This window comes from Neofelis nebulosa, chromosome 4 (assembly GCF_028018385.1).
Source record: "Neofelis nebulosa isolate mNeoNeb1 chromosome 4, mNeoNeb1.pri, whole genome shotgun sequence".
Lineage (NCBI taxonomy): Eukaryota > Metazoa > Chordata > Mammalia > Carnivora > Felidae > Neofelis > Neofelis nebulosa.
This window is the reverse complement of record NC_080785.1, coordinates 112,563,079-112,585,058: the sequence shown is the minus strand read 5'-3', so window position 1 is coordinate 112,585,058 and position 21,980 is coordinate 112,563,079. Positions and strand designations below refer to the sequence as shown.

At 41.6% G+C, this 21,980-nt stretch overlaps 1 protein-coding gene across 1 annotated transcript in view; it reads left to right on the top strand.

Moving 5' to 3' along the window:
• Positions 1 to 699: 699 nt before the first annotated feature.
• Positions 700 to 21,980, top strand: part of RPN1 (ribophorin I) — a 31,074-nt gene continuing 9,793 nt past the window's right edge. Inside the window, exons 1-5 of the mRNA XM_058725806.1 lie at positions 700 to 1,025; positions 4,610 to 4,674; positions 8,759 to 9,065; positions 16,896 to 17,105; positions 19,278 to 19,470. Of these exons, the coding sequence (XP_058581789.1) occupies positions 765 to 1,025; positions 4,610 to 4,674; positions 8,759 to 9,065; positions 16,896 to 17,105; positions 19,278 to 19,470 (1,036 nt within the window). The 5' untranslated portion in view covers positions 700 to 764. The remainder of the gene's footprint in view (positions 1,026 to 4,609; positions 4,675 to 8,758; positions 9,066 to 16,895; positions 17,106 to 19,277; positions 19,471 to 21,980) is intronic.

Sequence of the window (21,980 nt, the reverse complement as noted above, 5' to 3'; positions counted from 1 at the left end):
TGGATCCTGGAATTAACAATCTAGATAACTTTCTGCCCTCAGAGAGATTGCCTTTTGTAATAGTTTCTTACTGCTGCTAATAGATTACCACAAACTTAGTGGCTTAAAACAATACAAATTTATTATTTCTATAGTTCCGGAGGACAGAAGTCTGAAATAGGTCTCACTAGGGTAAAGTCAAAGAATTTTTGGTTTGAGGTTTCTTATGGTTGCGTTGAGGTTATAACGTACATTTTCAGCAATTGACAATACCACAGAAGAGAGGTGTCCTTCTGGGTGTATCAAAGGAGTGAGTACATGCTGTCACTAAGTCTTATAATTGGTGATCTTAATCTTGATCACTTGGTTAAGGTGGTGGTTTCTAAGATTCTTCACCATAAACTTATTATTGTTTTCCTTTTTCTAATTACTAAATATTTTATGGGAGATACTTTGGGACCGTGCAGTTAGCCAGTTTCTGCTTAAGCTTTCGCCTAGGGTTTAGTTTCTCCGTTTGCAGAAGACACTGTGGCTTCTGTCTTGGTTGCTGTCGCTCTCTGGAGCAGAAAGCCATTGTTCTCCCAGGAGAGGAGATTGGCAAAGGTGAAGGCGTGTGCAGTCGGGCGCCCAGCAGGCCTCCCGTTGCCCTGGAGACGGGGTCCTTCCTCCGTGGGCGCCGCCATCTTGTGGCGCCAGCCCGGGCCCAATGAGCAGCTGCACGGTGGCCGGAGGCGGGGCGGCGGCGGCGGCGCTCCGCGCGGCCTGCGGCTCAGCTCGTCCCGGTCATGGAGGCGCCCGCCGCCCGCCTGCTACTGCTTCTGCTGCTCGGGGCCTGGGCCCCGGCGCCGGGCAGCGCCTCCCCGGAGGCACCGCTGCTGGTCAACGAGGACGTGAAGCGCACGGTGGACCTCAGCAGCCATCTGGCCAAGGTGACGGCCGAGGTGGTCCTGGTGCACCCGGGCGGCGGCTCCTCGTCCCGCGCCGCCTCCTTCCTCCTGGCCCTGGAGCCCGAGCTCGAGGCCCGGCTGGCGCACCTCGGGGTACAGGTGAGTGCGAGCGGGCCTCGGGTGCCGCGCCCCTCCCGGCCTCGGAGGAAACGCGGAGCCGTGGGCGTCTGCGCGCGCTCGTTCCGCCGCCTCGGACACGTCAGCGTAAGGCTGCTGGAGAGCGGCCGCCGCCCACGTGGGCAACCGCCCCGACCGCGGTCCCCCAGTCCTCACCGCGGGCCCCTCCTGGGCCGCCGGGCGGACCCCGCGGCTGGCCTCGGGCCGTGCGAGCCCCCCAGTCCGGGGAAGCCAGGGGAGGGGCCGCCTCTGGAAGGGCCTGACGGGGCGCGGGAGTGCAGCAAACTTGTCGTGTCCCACGACTTGATGCGGGAGCCCAACTGGAGGACCAAGACGTGAGCCCAGATGGGTATCATTCCCTTAATTCGGTGTCTGGCCCATTGTAGGTGCTTCGCTCTAGCCATCATCCCGTACAATCAGAAATGTAACATTGCGTGTTTTCCCGTTTGTAATTTGAAACCGTTGTTGTAATAATGTACTTAAGGTTGCTAAGAATGCTTTTTAAATTTTGTCCCTCTCCTTAAAGTTATTTTAAAAAGGCATATAGGTAATGAAACCTCTTTTGAACTGTACAGAAAGGTACAGTCCCAATTCACTCCCTTCCCCCTACCGGTTCTCATTCTTGCACTTACCAGTATAGGGCTTGGAAGTTTGCTATTGTTCTTGTTCACGGCGTTTCAGTGAACACTTTTACAACTCGAGGAAAGGAAACGTTGGCTTACGTATTCATAGGTTTGGCTTTTTATTACTATTTTCATTAAACAACATCCGTTAAGTGATTACCCAATTATTTGTTGCGAGGAGAATAGTCATTACAGTGTCATATTGTAAGTACACCTTCCTCTCTGACCGAAACTGGAGCTATAAAGCTGGGTTTATAGAGATCATACTTCTGAAACGACTCCTGTTCCCTTTTGTGCCTTGTCCATGATGGAACACACCGTTTTACTCAAAGGTGTGTGTAAAGATGGATCAAAACTTCATTTAAGTTGGTGCTGCCACCTTTGAATGTTTTGAATGTTAAATCCCATTCTTTTATTCAAACTAGTCCTGATTTATTGAAGTTGCCACGAGATGGTAGCAGAAGCCGTCTGCCATCATGCTGGAGAATGCTTTTGAGCAAGCTAGATTACCGTACCACATGTCTTACTGGCAGTCTGCTTTGTGTTGGGTAGGTCGTTTAAGTACATTCTCTTTAACCCTCACAACGACCCTTTGAGGTGTGTGTAGGCCTACTGCAGGTGAGGAGTGCAGTCTAGGAGTTATTTAAACCTCCCTGTGTCAGGTTTTAGAGCAATGAGTGAACCTGGGCTTAGGTTAGTTTCAAACGTTGTGTGCTCTTCGCTTTACCACGTTGCCTCATTTGGTCCAGATGTCTCTGTGGTAGGGTTGTGTTGGGATGTAAGAGCGGCAGTCACATTACCAAATTTATTCAAAATCATTTAATTTCGTAGTTTCATGAGAGGCACAAGTTAAATGGAGGTATGTGTTCCCTTATACTCCTGTCCCAATGGGAAGTGTAACTGGACGTTACACTTAGCAAAGAGGGTGTGTTCTCTTCAACGGTTGACTTGGAGGCGTTGGTGAGATGGCCAGAAGTTTTTTCAGTAGGTTATCTTCAGCCCTCCATGTAGAATATCAGGAACTGGTTTGAAGGGACAATGGTGATTACTGATGAGGAGCTAGTGGTTCCTCATCTTAGTACCAGGACCCATCTTAGTATTTGTCCTGTCGTATGACCCTATATTTGAGATCTTTTGTCTCTCTGATCTTTTATTAATTAATATTTTTATGAAGACAAATCAACATATAATTGAATAGTGATAAGCACGAGTGTACTAGAATGTTACCATTGTGATAAAATTCCAAAGTGATGAAATTTGTTTTTGTTAGCCTGTAGAGCTTTATTGAGGATGGCTGTATAATTACTTTTAGGCATTTTATTTATTTATTTATTTTTTTAATTTATTTTTGGGACAGAGAGAGACAGAGCATGAACGGGGGAGGGGCAGAGAGAGAGGGAGACACAGAATCTGAAACAGGCTCCAGGCTCCGAGCCATCAGCCCAGAGCCTGACGCGGGGCTCGAACTCACGGACCACGAGATCGTGACCTGGCTGAAGTCGGACGCCCAACCGACTGCGCCACCCAGGCGCCCCTAGGCATTTTATTTATTATTATCTTATTTTTTTTTTAAAGGATTTTATTTTTAATCCCTATACCCGAAGTGGGGCTGGGACTTACAACGCTGAGATCAGGAGTTGCATGCTCTACCCACTGAGGCAGCCAGGCACCCCTTTTTATTTACTTATTTATTTATTTATAAAATGTTTACTTATTTTGAGAGAGAGAGCGCGTGTGCAGTAGGGGCAGAAAGAGAGGGAGAGAGAATCCCAAGCTGCGCAGAGCCTGACTTGGGCTCTAGTCTCGCTAACCATGATCACATGAACCATGAGATCATGACCTGAGCCAAAATCAGGGGTCAGAGGCTTAACTGACTGAGCCAGCCCGATGCCCTAGGCATTTAAAAATATTAAAAATAGGGGCTCCTGGGTGACTCAGTTGGTTAAGCATCTGACTTTGGCTCAGGTCACGATCTCACGGTTTGTGAGTTCAAGCCCCACGGGCGCTGTGCTGACAGCTCAGAGCCTGGAGCTTGCTTCGGATTCTGTGTCTCCCTCTTTCTCTGCCCTCCCTGACTTGTACTCTGTCACTTTTTCTCTAAAAAATAAACATTAAAAAAAATTTAAAAAATGTTAAAAATGGCTTCTTCTTTGTTATAGTTCTGTGTAGCCTACTGGGAAAAAGTTCTTCAGCCCAAAAAGTAGTCTTAATTTTTTTTTTTTTTTTTTTAGTAGAGGTTGGGTTGGCAGAGAGATCAGTGTGCATAAGTGTTTTCCTTATAGTCTGTTCTACAGTCTCACAATTCAGGGTGTCTACTCTGGGATAGACCCTGCAGCCTGCTGGAGTTAATATTTTCTTCCTGGTTATACATCTGGTGCAGTGAAGGATAAGAATAAGGGAGTGTGATAAGCAGTGGCTGTTGGCTCCTTCTCCCCAAGGGCTTAGGCCACTGTTGACTTCTTTTATGCAAGTATAACCAGTTTTGGCCCCATGGGAGACTTTTCTACCACAACAGTAAATAATCCTATTTATTTTCTGTGCACATGTGTATTTGAATGTAAATGAAGAAGAAAACATTGCCTTTGTATTTGGAAATGTAAAGTGTGAGTATAAATTGTTTTTTAAAGTTTATTTGAGAGAGAGTACCTGCCACAAGCCTAATTTTTATTTATATGTGTGTATTTGATCATTCAGGAGAATGTTAGGTACTTATAGAGCTCATTATACAGCTTATTCAGTGCAAAAGTAAGTCTTTGGCAATGTTTTTATGTTTCAGATGAAAAAAAAAACATTACTGAAACCAGAATTCAGTCTTTAAAAAGTTCTGGTAGTTTGAGTACTTCACTGGACATTCTGAGGCAGTTAGTTAATTGTTGACTCAAACTTAGAGACAAAAGACATTAAAAAAAAAAAAAAAGAATAACCTCTTCTGTCCTGTTACAGGTGAAGGGAGAAGATGAGGAAGAGAACAATCTAGAAGTACGAGAAACCAAAATTAAGGGTAAAAGGTAAGCTACCAAACAGAGTATCTGCATATCTTTTTCTTGTTACAGGTTATCAGATCACGGTAGGAATCATAAGGTAGGATAGTTGCTTCGGAAATAAATAAGTGTTCGGTGTTTTAGAGGCTGTTTCAATTAATATAGTGTGTGGTAGTCTGCTAATCCCTGTGGGGATAGGGATCCCCAGCCAATGGGTGGAGAGCTGGTATGTGAGAACTCCAGGCCGTTGGCCTCAACAAATAGCCACCCATTTGTTGTTGCTACCATTCTCTTTCCAAAGGGCAGGTAGCTCTTACCCCTTTACCTCTTCTTGAGCCTTCAGGGCACTGAAAGTGATGTTTCTTTGCATGAGGTAGACTGAGCTCTGTGAAGGCTGGGGTTGGGCTTACCTTGTTCTCTGCTTTAACCTCAGCACCCAGCAAGGGGCCTGGCACTTCTTAGTTACTGTAAAACACTTTGTTAAGGATATTTTCCAAAATACATATAAAGCAGGAAGAATTGAATACAGAACCCTCGTATATCTTATCACACAGCTTCAGCAGTTATCAGTATGTTGCATGGTGTCTACTGGGCACTGAAATATTTGTTGAATGAATGATGTAGGAAGAAAACATTTTTTATTTTTATTTTACTTATTTATTTAAATTTTATTTTTTAAAAATATACATCCAAATTCGTTAGCATATAGTGCAACAATGATTTCAGGAGTAGATTCCTTAGTGCCCCTTACCCATTTAGCCAATCCCCCCTCCTACAACCCCTCCAGTAACCCTCTGTTCTCCGTATTTAAGCATCTCTTATGTTTTGTTCCCCTCCCTGTTTTTATATTATTTTTGTTTCCCTTCATGTTCATCTGTTTTGTCTCTTAAAGTCCTCATATGAATGAAGTCATGTGATTTTTGTCTTTCTCTAATTTCGCTTAGCATAATACCCTCCATTTCCATCCACATAGTTGCAAATGGCAAGATTGCATTCTTTTTGATTGCCGAGTAATACTCCGTCGTTTATGTATACCACATCTTCTTTATCCATTCATCTGTCGGTGGACATTTGGGCTCTTTCCATACTTTGGCTGTTGTCAACAGTGCTACTATAAACATGGAGGTGCATATGCCCCTTCGAAATGGCATCGCTGTATCCCTTGGATAAATACCTGGTAGTGCAATTACTGGGTTGTAAGGTAGTTCTATCTTTAATTTTTTGAGGAAACCCCCATATTATACTGTTATCCAGAGTGGCTGCACCAGCTTGCATTCCCATATTTTAATTTTTTTAACGTTTGTTTATTTTTGAGAGGGAGCGATAGAGTGCAAGCTGGGGAGGGGCAGAGAGAGAGAGAGGGAGACACCAAATCCGAAGCAGGCTCCAGGCTCTGAGCTGTTAGCACAGAGCCCAACATGGGGCTTGAACTCACGAACCATGAGATCATGACCTGAGCCGAAGTCAGATGCTTAACTAATTGAGCCACCTAGGAGCCCCAAAAGAAATTTTTTAGGTTAGTGATTCTTTTTTTTTTTTTTTATGTTTATTATTTTGTTTTTGAGGGTGAGAGCGAGCGAGCAGGGGAAGGACAGGGAGAGAGGGAGACACAGATCAGAGGCAGGCTCCAGGCTCTGAGCTGTTAGCACAGAGCCTGACATGGGGCTTGAACTCATGAGCTGTGAGATCATGACTTGAGCCGAAGTCAGACGTTTAACTGAGCCACCCAGGTGCCCCTAGATTAGTGATTCTTAACTGGGGGAGGGAATGGTCATGTCCTGCTCCCACCCTGCCCAGGACATTTGGCAATCTTTGGAGACATTTTTAGTTACAGCTGAGGGGTGCTACTGGCATCTAGTGGGTAGAGCCAGGGATGCTGCTAAACATCTATAATACCCAGGATGAGTCCCTCCTCCCAGCAGAGAGTTCTCCACTCACAAATGCCAGTAGTGCTAAGAAATCCTGTTTGCTCAGGCAAATAGCTTTAGCTTATGCTGCAGTTTATCATAAAAAGAAGAAAAATAATTTGATTCTTAACTAGCAAACCATTGAGCCTTACAGCTATTGGTCCCCATACAATTTAGAAAGTGTTAAGTTCGGTCTCTCTGCTTTGCAGAGGTTTTGTTTGTTTGTTTCTGCTTTTTTTGTTTGTGTGTGTGGTGTTTTTTTTTTGTTTTTTTTTTGTTTTTTTTGTTTTTTTTGCTTGGCAGAGTTTTAAAAACTTTTCTCATTAGTTTTGAATTTTTTGAAAAATGAGAATATGACTTAATTATTTTCTTTCTTTCTTTCTTTCTTTCTTTCTTTCTTTCTTTCTTTCTTTCTTTCTTTATGTTTATTTTTGAGACAGAGACAGAATAGGAGCAGGGGAGGGGCAGAGAGAGGGAGATAATAGAATCTGAAGCAGGCTCCAGACTCTGAGCTGTCAGCACAGAGCCCGACCTGGGGCTTGAACTCATGGACCATGAGATAATGACCTGAGCTGAAGTCAGACACTTAACTGGCTGAGCCACCCAGGTGCCCCAATAACAATTTTTTTCTTATGCATTTGCTCATTCATACAAAATTTTATGTAATGGTATATCAATGGGATCATTTTAAATTTATTAATCTGTCTATGTAAAGCTTAATGGCAACATTAAACAAGTCATTTATCCTGCAGCCCTAATGCGACCACTGAAATATCTTAGTTCTGATCCGTGAAAAAATCTCCTTATATACCAGTACAGTCAGCTCTGTGCTGTCTGCCCAGCCTTTTATCAACCAGAAACCTTCATTAGCTGGTGCTTCTGAGGTGCAGTAAGAATTGATGTTTCTAATGATGACCCTGGAGCACTGAAAGGTTGTTAAAGTGAGATTCAGTTTTGCTGGGACATGTCATGTGAAAAGGTGGGGTTGTGTCACATTGTGTCGATGGGCTGGAGGGAGAAAGAGTTTGGGGGTTAATTAGGGAGAGATGCAATGATCTAGGCAAGGGAGAGTTGCTTGAACTGAGGTGGGCAGCAGTGGAAAGCCAGGAAGGGATGAATTTGAGCGAATTCTAAGGCAGAATTAACCAGATATTGAGGATGGAGTAGAGTGAGGCATCAGAACATGCCAGAGGGTTTGGTTTAGAAATGGTTAGATGGTGGTAATAACAGAGTAAGGAATCAGGATCATGAATGATACAGGTGTGTTCAGTGGTCAGTAGAGCTGTCTAGTGAACATTTGAAAATAGGAGTTTAGTGTTCAGGGCAGAGTGTGGGAAGAGAAGCAACTTGAAGCCAAGAATTGGTAAAGACTACCCTGGGAAAAGGTGTAGGGCTTATATTTTGAGTGGGTACTTCAGAGTAGGGATAGGATGTGTGATGGTGTAACTGATGAACACATGTCAGTTCTTCAAGGCGTGTCAGCAAAAGTGATCCACGTTCTGACCTTGGAGGACAAATTGCATGGAAGCATGTTAAATGCCTTTAATTTTCCACTGACAGTTTCTGAGTCTACCAAAAATTATCTCCTGGCTTAGAAAACTCAGGTTCATTTTTGAGTTAATATCTTCTGGATTTTAGTAGTTTCCAGGGCATCTCTTTTTGTTTAAAATGCTAGTAGCTTAATTTTTATTTTAGTTATTAGAGTGATAACAAGCTCATAAAACGGATTGGAAAAAAATAACAAAATGAAGCTTAACCTCCACGAGACGATTACCATTAACATTTCAGAAACATTCATTGTAATGTTTTTCTTCACATATATTTATATGTTTATACTTTAGGAAGGAATCATACTGTGTTGTTTGTAAACTGATTTCTGTTATTTGCATCGGATGTGGAAATGCTTAATATCTCTACAGATCCAAACATCTTTTTTAGTGGCTGCCAGAATTCCTCTGCTGTAATGCTTTTAGCTATTATCCTGTTGTTGGACTTTTATGTTTTGTACTCCATTATTATTATAAACAACTTTGAAATAATACCCATACATTTGTCTTAAAAGGCTTAAATTAGTAGGTTAAAGGTGATCTCTTGAAGATAACTGCTTTCGTCTTTGGTACAAAATGTTGCTGTGACCTTGAGTTGCTAGCCCTGTTTTCAAAAACCCTTCATCTCTTAATTCTCTTGCCTTGTTCTTCCTCCAGTGGGAGATTCTTCACAGTCAAGCTCCCGGTTGCTCTCGATCCTGGGGCCAAGGTTTCAGTCATCGTGGAGACAGTCTATACCCATGTGCTTCAGCCGTATCCGACCCAGATCACCCAGTCAGAGAAACAGTTTGTAGTGTTCGAGGGGAACCATTATTTCTACTCTCCCTATCCGACTAAGACACAGACGATGCGTGTGAAGCTTGCCTCCCGAAATGTGGAGAGCTACACCAAGTTGGGGAATCCCACGCGCTCTGAGGACGTCCTGGATTATGGACCTTTCAGAGACATCCCTGCTTATAGTCAGGTAGGCTTGTGTGGAGTCCATTCTGTCTCTCTTTCCTTCAGAGAGTCTCTTCTGGAGTGACTGCTAGTTGACTGGCTGTGAAACTACTAGTTTCACCTGCTGTGAAATGACTCCATGGGGGTCACCTTTCTCATTTTGGGAGTACAGATAGAGGTTCGGAGGTTTAGGAGGATTTTTTCAAAAGGCTCTAATAAGGAAAAACATGGCAAATGAACCTTATAAATTTTGCAAGTTGGAGTTTTTCAGGCAGTGACACATGAGCTGAGCCGAATTACTGCATAAGAATTTAGGACCTGACAAAGGCTAATATTAGCCAATGACAATGATTACCAGAGATTGCTGAGGTTGAAGGAGACAGAGTTTATCTGCAGGTACTGCAGGAGGTTTCCTAATACCGAACCCCAAATGTAGACAGTAGTGTCTGTACAAATAAGATGGGCCAAGGCAGGTCTCTCCCCTTGGAAGTCTTGCCAACAGATGAAGTGAGATCTCAAACTGCCTGTGGGCAAGTATGCCAGACGGAGAAGAGGAGCTGGACAGAACATGCCTTGTCCATCCCTCTCAAATTTACAATTACTTAGGGTGTATGGGTCCTCTGGACAAAAAGGCCCAGAGTCTTATACTAACAGAACTCCCATCACATGAAATTAAATGTGAGCCCAGAGGCATTAACTTCCTAAATGCATGCAGGCAGTGGAGGAGAAGGGGATTTGGGAAGGGAGAACAACTTGCTGACTGTCTTTTGTCCTGGGCTCTGTAGTTAGTGTATTCAGTATGATCATTCATTTCATTGAATCATAGTTAAAAAACATAGTTAAAATATTTGTTTTTATCCTCTAGCTATAGAGGAGGAAACAGACTCGGTGAAGCTAAATGACTCCTCCAAGACTAGAGTAACAAATAAAGTAGCTTCCAGGGACGGTGGGCAGTTGTGTGTAGCACAGTGTTAGCAAATATACTCACATGAAAAAATAATAATACAAAATAAGGAGGTAGCATTTGGAGAGCTCAAGTGGGGGTTGGGGGAGAAGGACAAGGCATTGTGGGTAGAGGTCTGGAGATGGGAGACCGGGCGCTGTGCTGGCTGGGGTGGTTGCTGGGGTCAAAGGCAGTCTGCCTTACTGAGCCTAGGCGTTGGGCCTTAAATACAGAGGGAGCAGTCAAGGCTTAAAAAAGACTTTGTTGTTACAGGAAAGTTCAAACATATCCAGGAGTATGGAAAATAGTATAAGCTCCCATACACCGATCACTTAGATTCAGTGGTTTTCACAATATTACTGCACTTGAGCGCTCTCTTTTTCCTCTGCTGTAATATTTTAAACCAAATCTTGGGAGGAATCCTGTCATTTCAACCCATGTACTTGTTTATCATCTCTAAAATACATGGAGGAAAAAAAAATGAATAAAATAAAATACATGGAGGAGTGTCCGGGTGGCTCAGTTGGTTAAGTATCCTGACTTTGGCTCAGGTAAAGATCTCATGGTTCATGGGTTCAAGCCCCACATCAGGCTCTCTGCTGTCAGCACAGAGCCTGCTTCGGATCTTCTGCTCCCCTCCCCTTCACTTGCTCTCTCAAAAATAGACATTAAAAAAAAAAATAACATGGATATTTAAGACTTCTTTTCATCTCTGTGTTTAGAACATATGTTAATGAGGATGTACAGTCAAAATAGTTCTAATGTCACTTGAAATAATTATTTCTTTCTCAGATGTCAGTTTGACATAGTTAGGGCTATTCATTTTGGGTCATTTTCAACTGTTAAGAATTTATTTTAATTTAATTTTATAAAATGATGGTATATTGGGAGAACTTTAGCTTCCACTTTTACCTTCTGTCCTTGGTGACCATGTATACTAGTTTTTGGTTTATTTTTCTAAATTTTTTTTTTTTTTTAAGTTTATAAATTTATTTTCGAGAGAGAGAGTGTGAGCAGGGGAGGGAGAGAGAGAGGGAGAGCGAGAATACCAAGTAGGCTCCGTGCTCAGTGCAGAGTCTGATGTGATGTGGGGTTTAATCTCACAATGGTGAGATCATGACCTGAGCAGAAATCAAGTCGGATACCTAACCGACTGGGCTACCCTGACACCCCTCTAATTTTTCTTTCTATGAATATATGTAGACTGTAGTAAATGTATTTATGTTCCCCCATTTCTCTAAAATTAGCACCCTGTGTTTACTGTGGCCCCATGGGTTTTGGGGGGGAGTGAGAGTGACGCTCTGTGATTCCTGGTGTAGTTACCATGTGGATAGAGAGTCCTGGGGGCTCGTACTTCTGGAGCTGAGGGACTGGCCACTCTGTGGGTTGTGTTTCCTCTAACTGCATATTTATTTCTTTTTCTTAAAACTGAGTGACCATTCATTTCATGTTAAGGACAGAGGTTTGTTTATTCTCCTACATAGGCTTTTAAATTTTGAATATTTTGGATTTTTGACTTCATTTTATTTTATTTATTTACTTAACAATTTATATATTTTTTGAAAAGTTTATTCATTTAATACTTCTGAGAGAGAACGCATGTATGTGTGTGCACAAGTGGGGTAGGGGCAGAGAGAGAGAGAGAGGGAGGGAGGGAGACACAGAATCTGAAGCAGGCTCCAGGCTCTTGAACTGTCAGCACAGAGCCTGATGTGGGGCTCAAACTCACAAACTTAGAGATCATGACCTGCGCCGAAGTCGGACACTTCACCGACTGAGCCACCCAAGCACCCCTCTTACTTCATTTTAAAATAATAAAATGTTCATGAGATACTTACTTGGCAAATATAGAGGAAAATGTGATGCCAGTTGACATCCACTTTTGACATTGTCGTAACTGAGTCCTTTCTAAGCATAGGGACTTTTTAATGTGGGAATCATATTGTGTATAAAGTATTGCATGATACTTTTGCCTCCTAGGATATTCTGTAAACATTTTACATTACCTTTGTAAACCGTTTTTAATAGCCACTTAAGATCCTATGATTTAGTGTATCTTACAGTATATTTGCCAAGTTTCCTATATGGTGGACAGTTAGGTTTTAAAAAGTTTAATACTGTGGCACAAAAACAGACATTCGGATCAATGGAACAGAATAGAGAACCCAGAAATGGACCCCAAACGTATGGCCAACTAATCTTTGACAAAGCAGGAAAGAATATCCAATGAAATAAAGACAGTCTCTTCAAGTGGTGCTGGGAAAACTGGACAGTGACATGCAGAAAAATGAATCTGGACCACTTTCTTAAACCATACACAAAACTAAACTCAAAATGGATGAAAGACCTAAACGTCAGATTTGACCTTGGCCGCAGCAACTTCTTACTCAACATGTCTCTGGAGGCAAGGGAAACCAAAGCGAAAATGAACTATTGGGACCTCATCAAAATAAAAAGCTTCTGCACAGTGAAGGAAACAATCAGCAAAACTAAAAGGCAACCAACGGAATGGGAGAAGATATTTGCAAATGACATATCCGATAAGGGTTAGAAAGAACTTAATCCAACTCAACACCCAAAAGTCAAACAATCCAGTGAAGAAATGGGCAAAAGACAGGAATAGACACTTCTCCAAAGAAGACATCCAGATGGCCAACTGACACATGAAAAAATGCTCAACATCTCTCATCATCAGGGAAATACAAATCAAAACCACAATGAGAGACTACCTCACTCCTGTCAGAATGGCTAACATTAACAACTCAGGCAACAACAGATGTTGGCAAGGATGTGGAGAAAGAGGACCCCTTTTGCACTGCTGGTGGGAATGCAAACTGGTGCAGCCACTCTGGAAAACAGTATGGAGGTTCCTCAAAGAACTAAAAATAGAGCTACCCTACGACCCAGCAGTTGCACTACTAGGCATTTATCCATGAGATACAGGTGTGTTGTTTCGAAGGGGCACATGCACCCCAATGTTTGTAGCAGCACTGTCAAAAATAGCCAAAGTATGGAAAGAGCCCAGATGTCCATCGACGGATGGATAAAGATGTGGTATATAGATACAATGGAGTATTACTCAGCAATCAAAAAGAATGAAATCTTGCCATTTGCAACTACATGGATGGAACTAGGGGGTATTATGCTAAGTGAAATTAGAGAAAGACAAATGTCATATGACTTCACTCATATGAGGACTTTAAGAAACAAAACAGATGAACATAAGGGAAGGGAAGAAAAAATAATATAAAAACAGGGAGGGGGACAAAACAGAAGAGACTCATAAATATGGAGAACAAACAGGGTTACTGGGGGGGGGGTGTGGGAGGGGGGGGATGGGCTAAATGGATAAGGGGCATTAAGGAATCTACTCCTGAAATCATTGTTGCACCATATGCTAACTAACTTGGATGTAAATTGAAAAAAAATAAATTATTAAAAAAAAAATAGAACTCAATAGCCAAATTATGAAAGAGCCCAAATAAAGAAGATGTGGTATATATACTCAATGGAATATTACTTGGCAATCAAAAAGAATGCAGTCTTGCCACTTGCAACAGCATGGATGGGACTAGAGTGTATTATGCTGAATGAAATACGCCAGTCAGAAAAAGATCAGTCTCATATGATTTCACTCATATGTGGAATTTAAGCAGCACAACAGATGAACATAGAGGAAGAGAAGGAAAAATAAGATAAAAATAGAGAGGGAGGCAAACTGTAAGAGGTCTTAAACACAGAGAACAAATTAAGGGTTTCTGGAGGGGAGGTGGATAGGGAAAAGCTAAATGGGTGATGGGCATTAAGGAGGGCACTTGTTGGGACGAGCACTGGGTGTTATATGTAAGTGATGAATCACTGGGTTCTACTCCTGAAACCACTACTACACTGTATGTTAACTAACTTGAATTAAAAAAAAAAAAAGTTTAATACTATAACGTTAATATCTTTGCATATGACTTTTTATATATTGTTAGGGTAGATTTTCTTTTAAATGCTTGTTTATTTTTGAGAGAGAGCAGGGGACAGGCAGAGAGAGAAGGGAGAGAATCTGAAGCAGTCTCCACGCTGTTAGAGAGCCCGATGCGGGGCTCGAACTGACGAACTGTGAGATTGTGATCTGAGCCGAAGTGGGACACTAAACTGACTGAGCCACCTAGGCGCCCCTCTTTTAAAGTTTTTACTTTAATTCCAGTTAGATAACATACGGTGTAGTATTAGTTTCAGGAGTACAATGCAGTGATTAAACCATGCAACACCTAGTGCTCATTGCATCCAGTGTAATCCTTAATCACCTTCACCTATTTAACCCATCCCCCCACCCTCCTCCACTCTGATAGCCACCAGTTCTTTATAGTTAAGAACCTGTTTCTTGGGGCGCCTGGTGGCTCAGTCGGTTAAGCATCCAACTTCAGCTTGGGTCATGATCTCATGGTTTGTGTGTTCAAGCCCTGCATGGGTCTTTGTGCTGGCAGTGCCCTTCTTCTCAAAAGGAGAGAGAGAGAGATTGTTTTGTGTTTGTCTTGCTCTCGCTGACTTATTTTGCTAAGCACTATATTATGTTGTGTATGTGTATGCCACATCTCATCCATTCATTGGTTGACAGACACTTGGGCTGATTCCATATCTTGGCTATTGTAAATAATGCTGCTATAAACATAGAGGTGCATGTATCCCTTTGAATTGGTGTTTTTGTATTTTTGGGGTGAGTACCCCGTAGTTTCAGTAGTGCTGGATCATAAGGTAGTTCTGTTTTTAACTTTTTGAGGAACCTCCACACTGTTTTCCGGAGTGGATGCACCAGTTTGCGTTCCCACCAACAGTGCACGCACAAGGGTTCCCTTTTCGCGCATCCTCACCAACACCTGTTTCTTGTGTTGTTGAGTTTAGCCTTTCTCAAGAGTTGTGAGATGATACCTGATTGTAGTTATTTGCATTTCCCTCATGTTGGGTGATGAGCATCTTTTCATGTGTTTGTCAGCCATAGGATAGATTTTCTGAAGTAAAAGTTTTTAAATTAAGGCATATGAACATTTAAAAATGTTTTTTTTGAATGTTTATTTTTGAAAAAGGGCATCCGCACGCACAAGTGGGGGAGGAGGGGGGGGGCTGACACAGAGGATCTGAAGCTGGCTCTATGCTGACAGCAGAGAGCCTAATGTGGGGCACAAACTCACAAACCGCCAGATCACGATCTGAGCTGAAGTCAGATGCTTAACCGACTGAGCCACCCAGGTGCCCCTAAAAATCTTTTGATGCATATTGTCAAGTGGTTTTTCAAAGGGTTAAGCCAATTTATCATGGCATCAGCAGTCAGAAACTGCTGGTTTCCTTGCACCCTTGTCACTATTGGCATTAAATAATACGATATGGATGAAGTTGAACTTTTAAAAATCCAGTCCTAGAATGAGTGAATAAAGTAGTAGGATATATGAGAATGAATACAGTGTCCTTTTCATGGTCTTTTGGGGAAGAAGGGTATTTTTCTGATCCTTCTGTCCTTTTAGATACCATTTTTTAAGGTTCCAGGTGTGTATTCATAGAGGGGCATTTATATTACTTAGTGATTGGGAGGAATTAATACTAATTTCAGTGGTGAAATTGGCAAAGTGGAGGAGGAATTGCCAAAAGTATTTCCTTTAATTCTCTGAGATGTCATTGGGAGGCAGTATTTACTGTGGAGGAGTGCGGAGCCAGAACTACAGAGTTGAAGACCCGAAGACTTAGTATTGCCACTTAGATTCATTTATGACCTTGAATATGTTAAAACTGCTGGGCCTCGGTTTTTTTAATTTGTAAAATGAGATGGGTAGTACCTCACTGTGTTGTTTTGAGCATTAAATGATCATACATTTGTTTAGAGCTCATAAAAGTGACTACCAGATAACATGGTAGCTCCATACGTGTTAGCTGAAAAAGTCTTCCATGAACTTTTCTTTATAAGTCTTCTTATGTGCTAGAAAAATTCAGTAATGTTATGAATCATCCTCAGTTTTGAGGTTATTTGCTAGCTCATTGGGTAGAGATCATGTCTTTATTAGATCATGAATATTACCTAGTCACACTTTTTCTTTATTATAGTTTAAGGTTTCATTTTATGTTAAAACTGGAAAAATTATTTAAAAGGCAATTTAAAAAGCTCATTGTAGAAATTTTGCAAATAGAACGTACAAGGAGAAAGAAATAATCTATAACTGTTACTTGGGATTCTCATGTATTTCATTCCAGTTTTTTTTTTTTTTTGGTCCTTTTACTCATATGGTGGCTATAAGATGAGTGGAGCATAGAAGTTTTTGTTTTTAAAATACAAATGAAAAAGAAAAAAGAGGGTCGCCTGGGTGGCTCAGTCGGTTAAGCGTCCGACTTCAGCCCGGGTCACGATCTCGTGGTCCGTGAGTTCGAGCCCCACGTCGGGCTCTGCGCTGATGGCTCAGAGCCTGGAGCCTGCTTCCGATTCTGTCTCCCTCTCTCTCTGCCCCTCCCCCGTTCATGCTCTGTCTCTCTCTGTCTCAAAAATAAATAAATGTTAAAAAAAAAAAAATTTAAAATACAAATGATGGGGAGGGTGGGTGATGGGTATTGAGGGCACCTGTTGGGATGAGCACTGGGTATTGTATGGAAACCAATTTGACAATAAATTTCATATTAAGAACAAAACAAAATAAAAAAACCCACAAATGATACTTATGTTGGAACCTAAAGCAATTTTGTGTATCCTATTTTTCTATTTAATAATATATCCTGAATGTTTATTTTTGTATGCCAGTAAAAAGTCCCAGTAAGCGTCATTTTAGAATGTGGCCCACAGTAGATATATCATAATTTAACCATTCTGTTGCTGATACGTGGATTGTCTCCAGTTTATTTGAAACTAGTATTGATTCATTTGTTACTTGTTTCCTTCCTTTATAGGATACTTTTAAAGTACATTATGAGAACAACAGCCCTTTCCTGACCATCACCAGCATGACCCGAGTCATCGAGGTCTCTCACTGGGGTAACATTGCTGTGGAAGAAAATGTGGACTTGAAGCATACAGGGGCTGTGCTGAAGGGGCCCTTTTCACGCTATGATTACCAGAGACAGCCAGATAGTGGAATAGCCTCCATACGCTCATTTAAGGTATGGGGTCTTCAACCAGACAGTGGGAGAAAGTATCATTTTATCATATCTGCCCTTTCTTTTGCTTTTTTAAAGTATCTGAATATTGACCGTTGTTTGGGATTGTTTGGTGTTCAAGTAATTGAGCTCACAGTGTTCGAACCAGCAGAAAGAATCTTTAAAAAAAAGTGCCCCCATTTGTATATGTAGGCCACGTGTTTGTTTGTTTGTTTAATGATTTTATTTATTTAGTTTTTGTTGTTTTTGGGGTTTTTTTAAATTTTATTTTTAAATAATATCTACACCCACCATGGGTCTTACACTCATAACCCTGCAATCAAGAGTCGCATACTCCAATGACTGAGCCAGCCAGGTGCCCTAAAGTAGGCCATGTTTTTATTTTTATTTTTATTTTATTTTATTTTATTTTATTTATTTTTTTTTTTATTAAAATTTTTTTTTTTCCAACGTTTTTTATTTATTTTTGGGACAGAGAGAGACAGAGCATGAACGGGGGAGGGGCAGAGAGAGAGGGAGACACAGAATCGGAAACAGGCTCCAGGCTCCGAGCCATCAGCCCAGAGCCCGACGCGGGGCTCGAACTCACGGACCGCGAGATCGTGACCTGGCTGAAGTCGGACGCTTAACCGACTGCGCCACCTAGGCGCCCCTAGGCCATGTTTTTAAAAGAAAACTTGAATAATAGAAAAAGGAAGACCAAACCACCACCCAGACATTACTATTGCTCATATTTTAATATTTCTTTTTTCTTTTATAATGCTCTTTTATTTTTTTTTTTTAATTTTTTTTTCAACGTTTTTTATTTATTTTTGGGACAGAGAGAGACAGAGCATGAACGGGGGAGGGGCAGAGAGAGAGGGAGACACAGAATCGGAAGCAGGCTCCAGGCTCCGAGCCATTGGCCCAGAGCCTGATGCGGGGCTCGAACTCACGGACCGCGAGATCGTGACCTGGCTGAAGTCGGACGCTTAACCGACTGCGCCACCCAGGCGCCCCTAATGCTCTTTTAAAAAGATACGTGATTATATTGCATATGAAGTTGTATATATTTTTCGTCTTGTAAATAAGAGAGTGTACAGTGGAAAGCTGAAAACATGCACAGTTGAAAACCCCCTTGAGGGGTGCCTGGGTGGCTCAGTCAGTTGAGTGTCCGATTTCAGCTCAGGTCATGATCTCACATCCGTGAGTTCGAGCCCCGCGTCGGGCTCTGTGCTGACAGCTCAGAGCCTGGAGCCTGTTTCAGATTCTGTGTCTCCCTCTCTCTGACCCTCTCCCGCTCATGCTCTGTCTCTCTCTGTCTCAAAAAATAAATAAACGTTAAAAAAAAAAGAAAACCCCCTTGAGAAACACAGACGTTAGGGATGCTAGCCCCCCACACAGTTGAAAGTCTGTGTATAACTTTTGACTCTCTGAAAATTTAACTACTTATAGCCTCCTGTTTTCTGGAAGCCTTCCTGATAACATAAACAGTCCATTATGACATTGTTTGGTATGTTGTATGTATTAATTATATACTACATTCTTATGACAAAGTAAGCTAGAGAAAAAAATATTAAGAAAATCATAAGGAAGAGAACATGGCGTTTAAGTACTGTATTTACTGAAAAAAAATCCACATATAAGTGGACTCATGCAGTTTATGAACAACTCATGTTGTTCAAGGGTCAGCTGTTCTTCTGTTTTATAGAAGGGCTCATTATGTGAATGGAAGTGTTAGCATTATTTCTTCCTGATTACGAAAAGATACTTACAGATTTGGAAGCCACAGTAAAGAGGTGGAGAAACCCTCCATGACCCTGCCACCTAGCGATTTGATGTAATTTCTTCCATTTTCATGTTTCTCTCCCTGCAGAGTAGTTTAAAGATTATTTTTATCTTTGTATTAATCGTTTAGTATTCGTAAAGGTATTTACAATTCTCTTCATTATTTATTGTTCAGGAGAATTTGGCTATTTACCATGATTGAGAAATAGTTACAATATCTAGAAATTTTGAAGCCTTGGGTGTGGGGATGGTAGTTAGACCTCTTTTTAGGTTGTTTCCAGTTTGGGGACCGTTTTAATTAAGTATTGCTACAAGGAGGCTCTTGGTGTAGAAAATCTTTTCTGTCATTAGGATCATCTCCTGTGAGTAAGTTTCTGGAGGCTTTCAGGCATGTCCCTTCTTTTGCAGACCATCCTCCCTGCTGCTGCCCAGGATGTTTACTACCGGGATGAGATTGGCAACGTTTCCACCAGCCACCTCCTTATTTTGGACGACTCTGTAGAGATGGAAATCCGGCCTCGCTTCCCTCTGTTTGGCGGGTGGAAGACTCATTACATTGTTGGCTACAACCTCCCAAGCTATGAGTACCTCTATAATTTGGGTCAGTCTTTAGTACTTAGTGCTTAGGGGAGAGATCATTATCTTTCATTTCCTGCATTTTTATTTCTACTGGTGTTCGTTTGTTTTGAGAATTACCAGTCGTTTTTGATGGGAAGAGAGAATTATCATTTTTTGGAAGGCTGGGATAGCAGGAACAACTTTTCATGGGTGGAGATAAATTACTGTTGTAAAAGTAATGCCTGCATATAATAGTTCACACAGCCTAGTCAAAATCCTTGTAACCCCCGGTTCCATCATAAGACAGAGCTGCGTAAGTTTTTTTTAATTTGAGGTATTTAAAAAATTAAGGAAAACTCAGAATAATAAGCACTTTTATGCGAGCACCCAGAACTAATCATTATAATGATTTGGCCATATTTTCTTCAAGTCTTTCTTTTTAAAATCTTTTAAACACAAAATTGAATGTAGAAAACCATACAAAACAGATGTATAGCTCAGTAAATGACTAGAACACCTTGTAAACACCACTCAGGTCAAGAAGTTGAACTTTGCCAGCCAGCCAAAAGGCTCTCCATGTACCTCTTCCTTCCCCACAACCGTAGTTACCATCCTGACTCTTGGTAACCACTTTCTTGACTTTCTTCATAGCTTTATCACCCAAGTGTACTTCTCTAGATAATCTACTTTAGTCTTGCCCTTTCAAAAAATTCGATGTCTTATCAGTCTCTAATAATCCACAGTCCCTCCTCTGTGTGTGTGTGTGTGTGTGTCTGTGTGTGTGTGTGTTGAATACAGTTTATCTGTTGAAGAACTTGAGCCACTGGTAGTGTAGTCTCCAGTCTGGATTTTGCTGACTGCTTACTCAAAATGCGGTTCCTATATTATTCCTATATTATTCAGTGTATTCCTGTATCTTCTGTATTTCTTGCAAATTGATAGCTGTTAACCTTCCTTGCTGTCTTATGAAAAGACATTCTTGGTTCAACTTGTATATTTTCATTTCTTGTTTTTTTTTTTTTTTTAAGTTTTATTTATTTAAGTAATCTCTACACCCAGAGTGGGGCTCAAACTCACAACTTTTTTTTTTTTTTTTTTTTTTTTAAATTTTTTTTTTTCAACGTTTTTTATTTATTTTTGGGACAGAGAGAGACAGAGCATGAACGGGGGAGGGGCAGAGAGAGAGGGAGACACAGAATCGGAAACAGGCTCCAGGCTCCGAGCCATCAGCCCAGAGCCCGACGCGGGGCTCGAACTCACGGACCGCGAGATCGTGACCTGGCTGAAGTCGGATGCTTAACCGACTGCGCCACCCAGGCGCCCCTCAAACTCACAACTTTGAGATTAAGAGTTGCATGCTCTTCTGACTGAGCCAGTCAGGCACTCCTCAACTTGTTTATTTTCTGTCCCAGACCTGGAATCAGCTTTTTCTCTTTAAAGCTCTGGTTTCTTCTTGTGGAAAAGGGTGTTTTAAGACCACAACCTGAGAACTAGGAATGTTCATTGCGCTTAGTTGGGCAATTTCTAGGCCTTTTCGGGGCGCCTGGGTGTATCAGTCAATTAAGCATCTGACTCTTGATTTCGGCTCAGGTCATGATCTAACAGTTCATGAGTTCAAGCCCTACGTTGGGCTCCATGCTGACAGTGTGCAGCCTGCTTGGGATTCTCTCTTTCTCCCATCTCTCTGCTCCTCCCCCACTTACGAGCATGCTCGCTTGCTCTCTCTCTCTCAAAAATAAACTTAAAAAATTTTTTTCTAGGCCTTTTCAGTTAATGGAGTTAAGTATATATTATGTCTTTGTATAAACAAAATTATGAAGTTTTATAGTTACTTAATAGTATGAGCTATAGCGATTTTGTTCCTGTTATATCTGTACTTAGTTCCATACTGAGAATTCTTGTTCTGAAGGACAGAGAAGGTGACAGAATTAGAGCATTCCACAATTGTTTTATCCCACACCTGCTACACAACAGTCTCAGAATAAAAACGATCACACTGCCACTTCCAATATGGTTACTGAAAAGAGTTTATTTATTTATTTATTTATTTATTTTTGGAATATCCTCAACCCATTCTGCCCCATTTTTTTTTTTTTAAGTTTTTAAATGTTTATTATTTTTGAGAGAGAAAGAGAGGGAGAATGCAGATGGGAGAGGGGCAGAGAGAGAAGGGGACAGAGGATCCAAAGTGGGCTCTGTGCTAACTAACCGCAGCCAGCCCGATATGGGGCTTGAACTCCCAAACCATAAGGTCATGACCTGAGCCGAAGTTGGATGCCCAACTGACTGAGCCACTCTGGTGCCCCTCTACCCCATTTTTTGGTGTGCTGCATGTATACTATGTATATATCATCAGAACAAATAGCTGTTACACAGCATAGCTCCCCGCTTTTAACTCTGGTCTTAGCTCTGCAGTAAGTGTAGTTAATGCTCACCATATCAGTTTTTACATCGACTGATAAGGTCTCTATTCATTTTGATGATCTGAAGCTCATTCTCTAGTAGATTCCTTAGGAAGGGCTTGTAGGAATGAGTTCTTACATGTTAACAGGT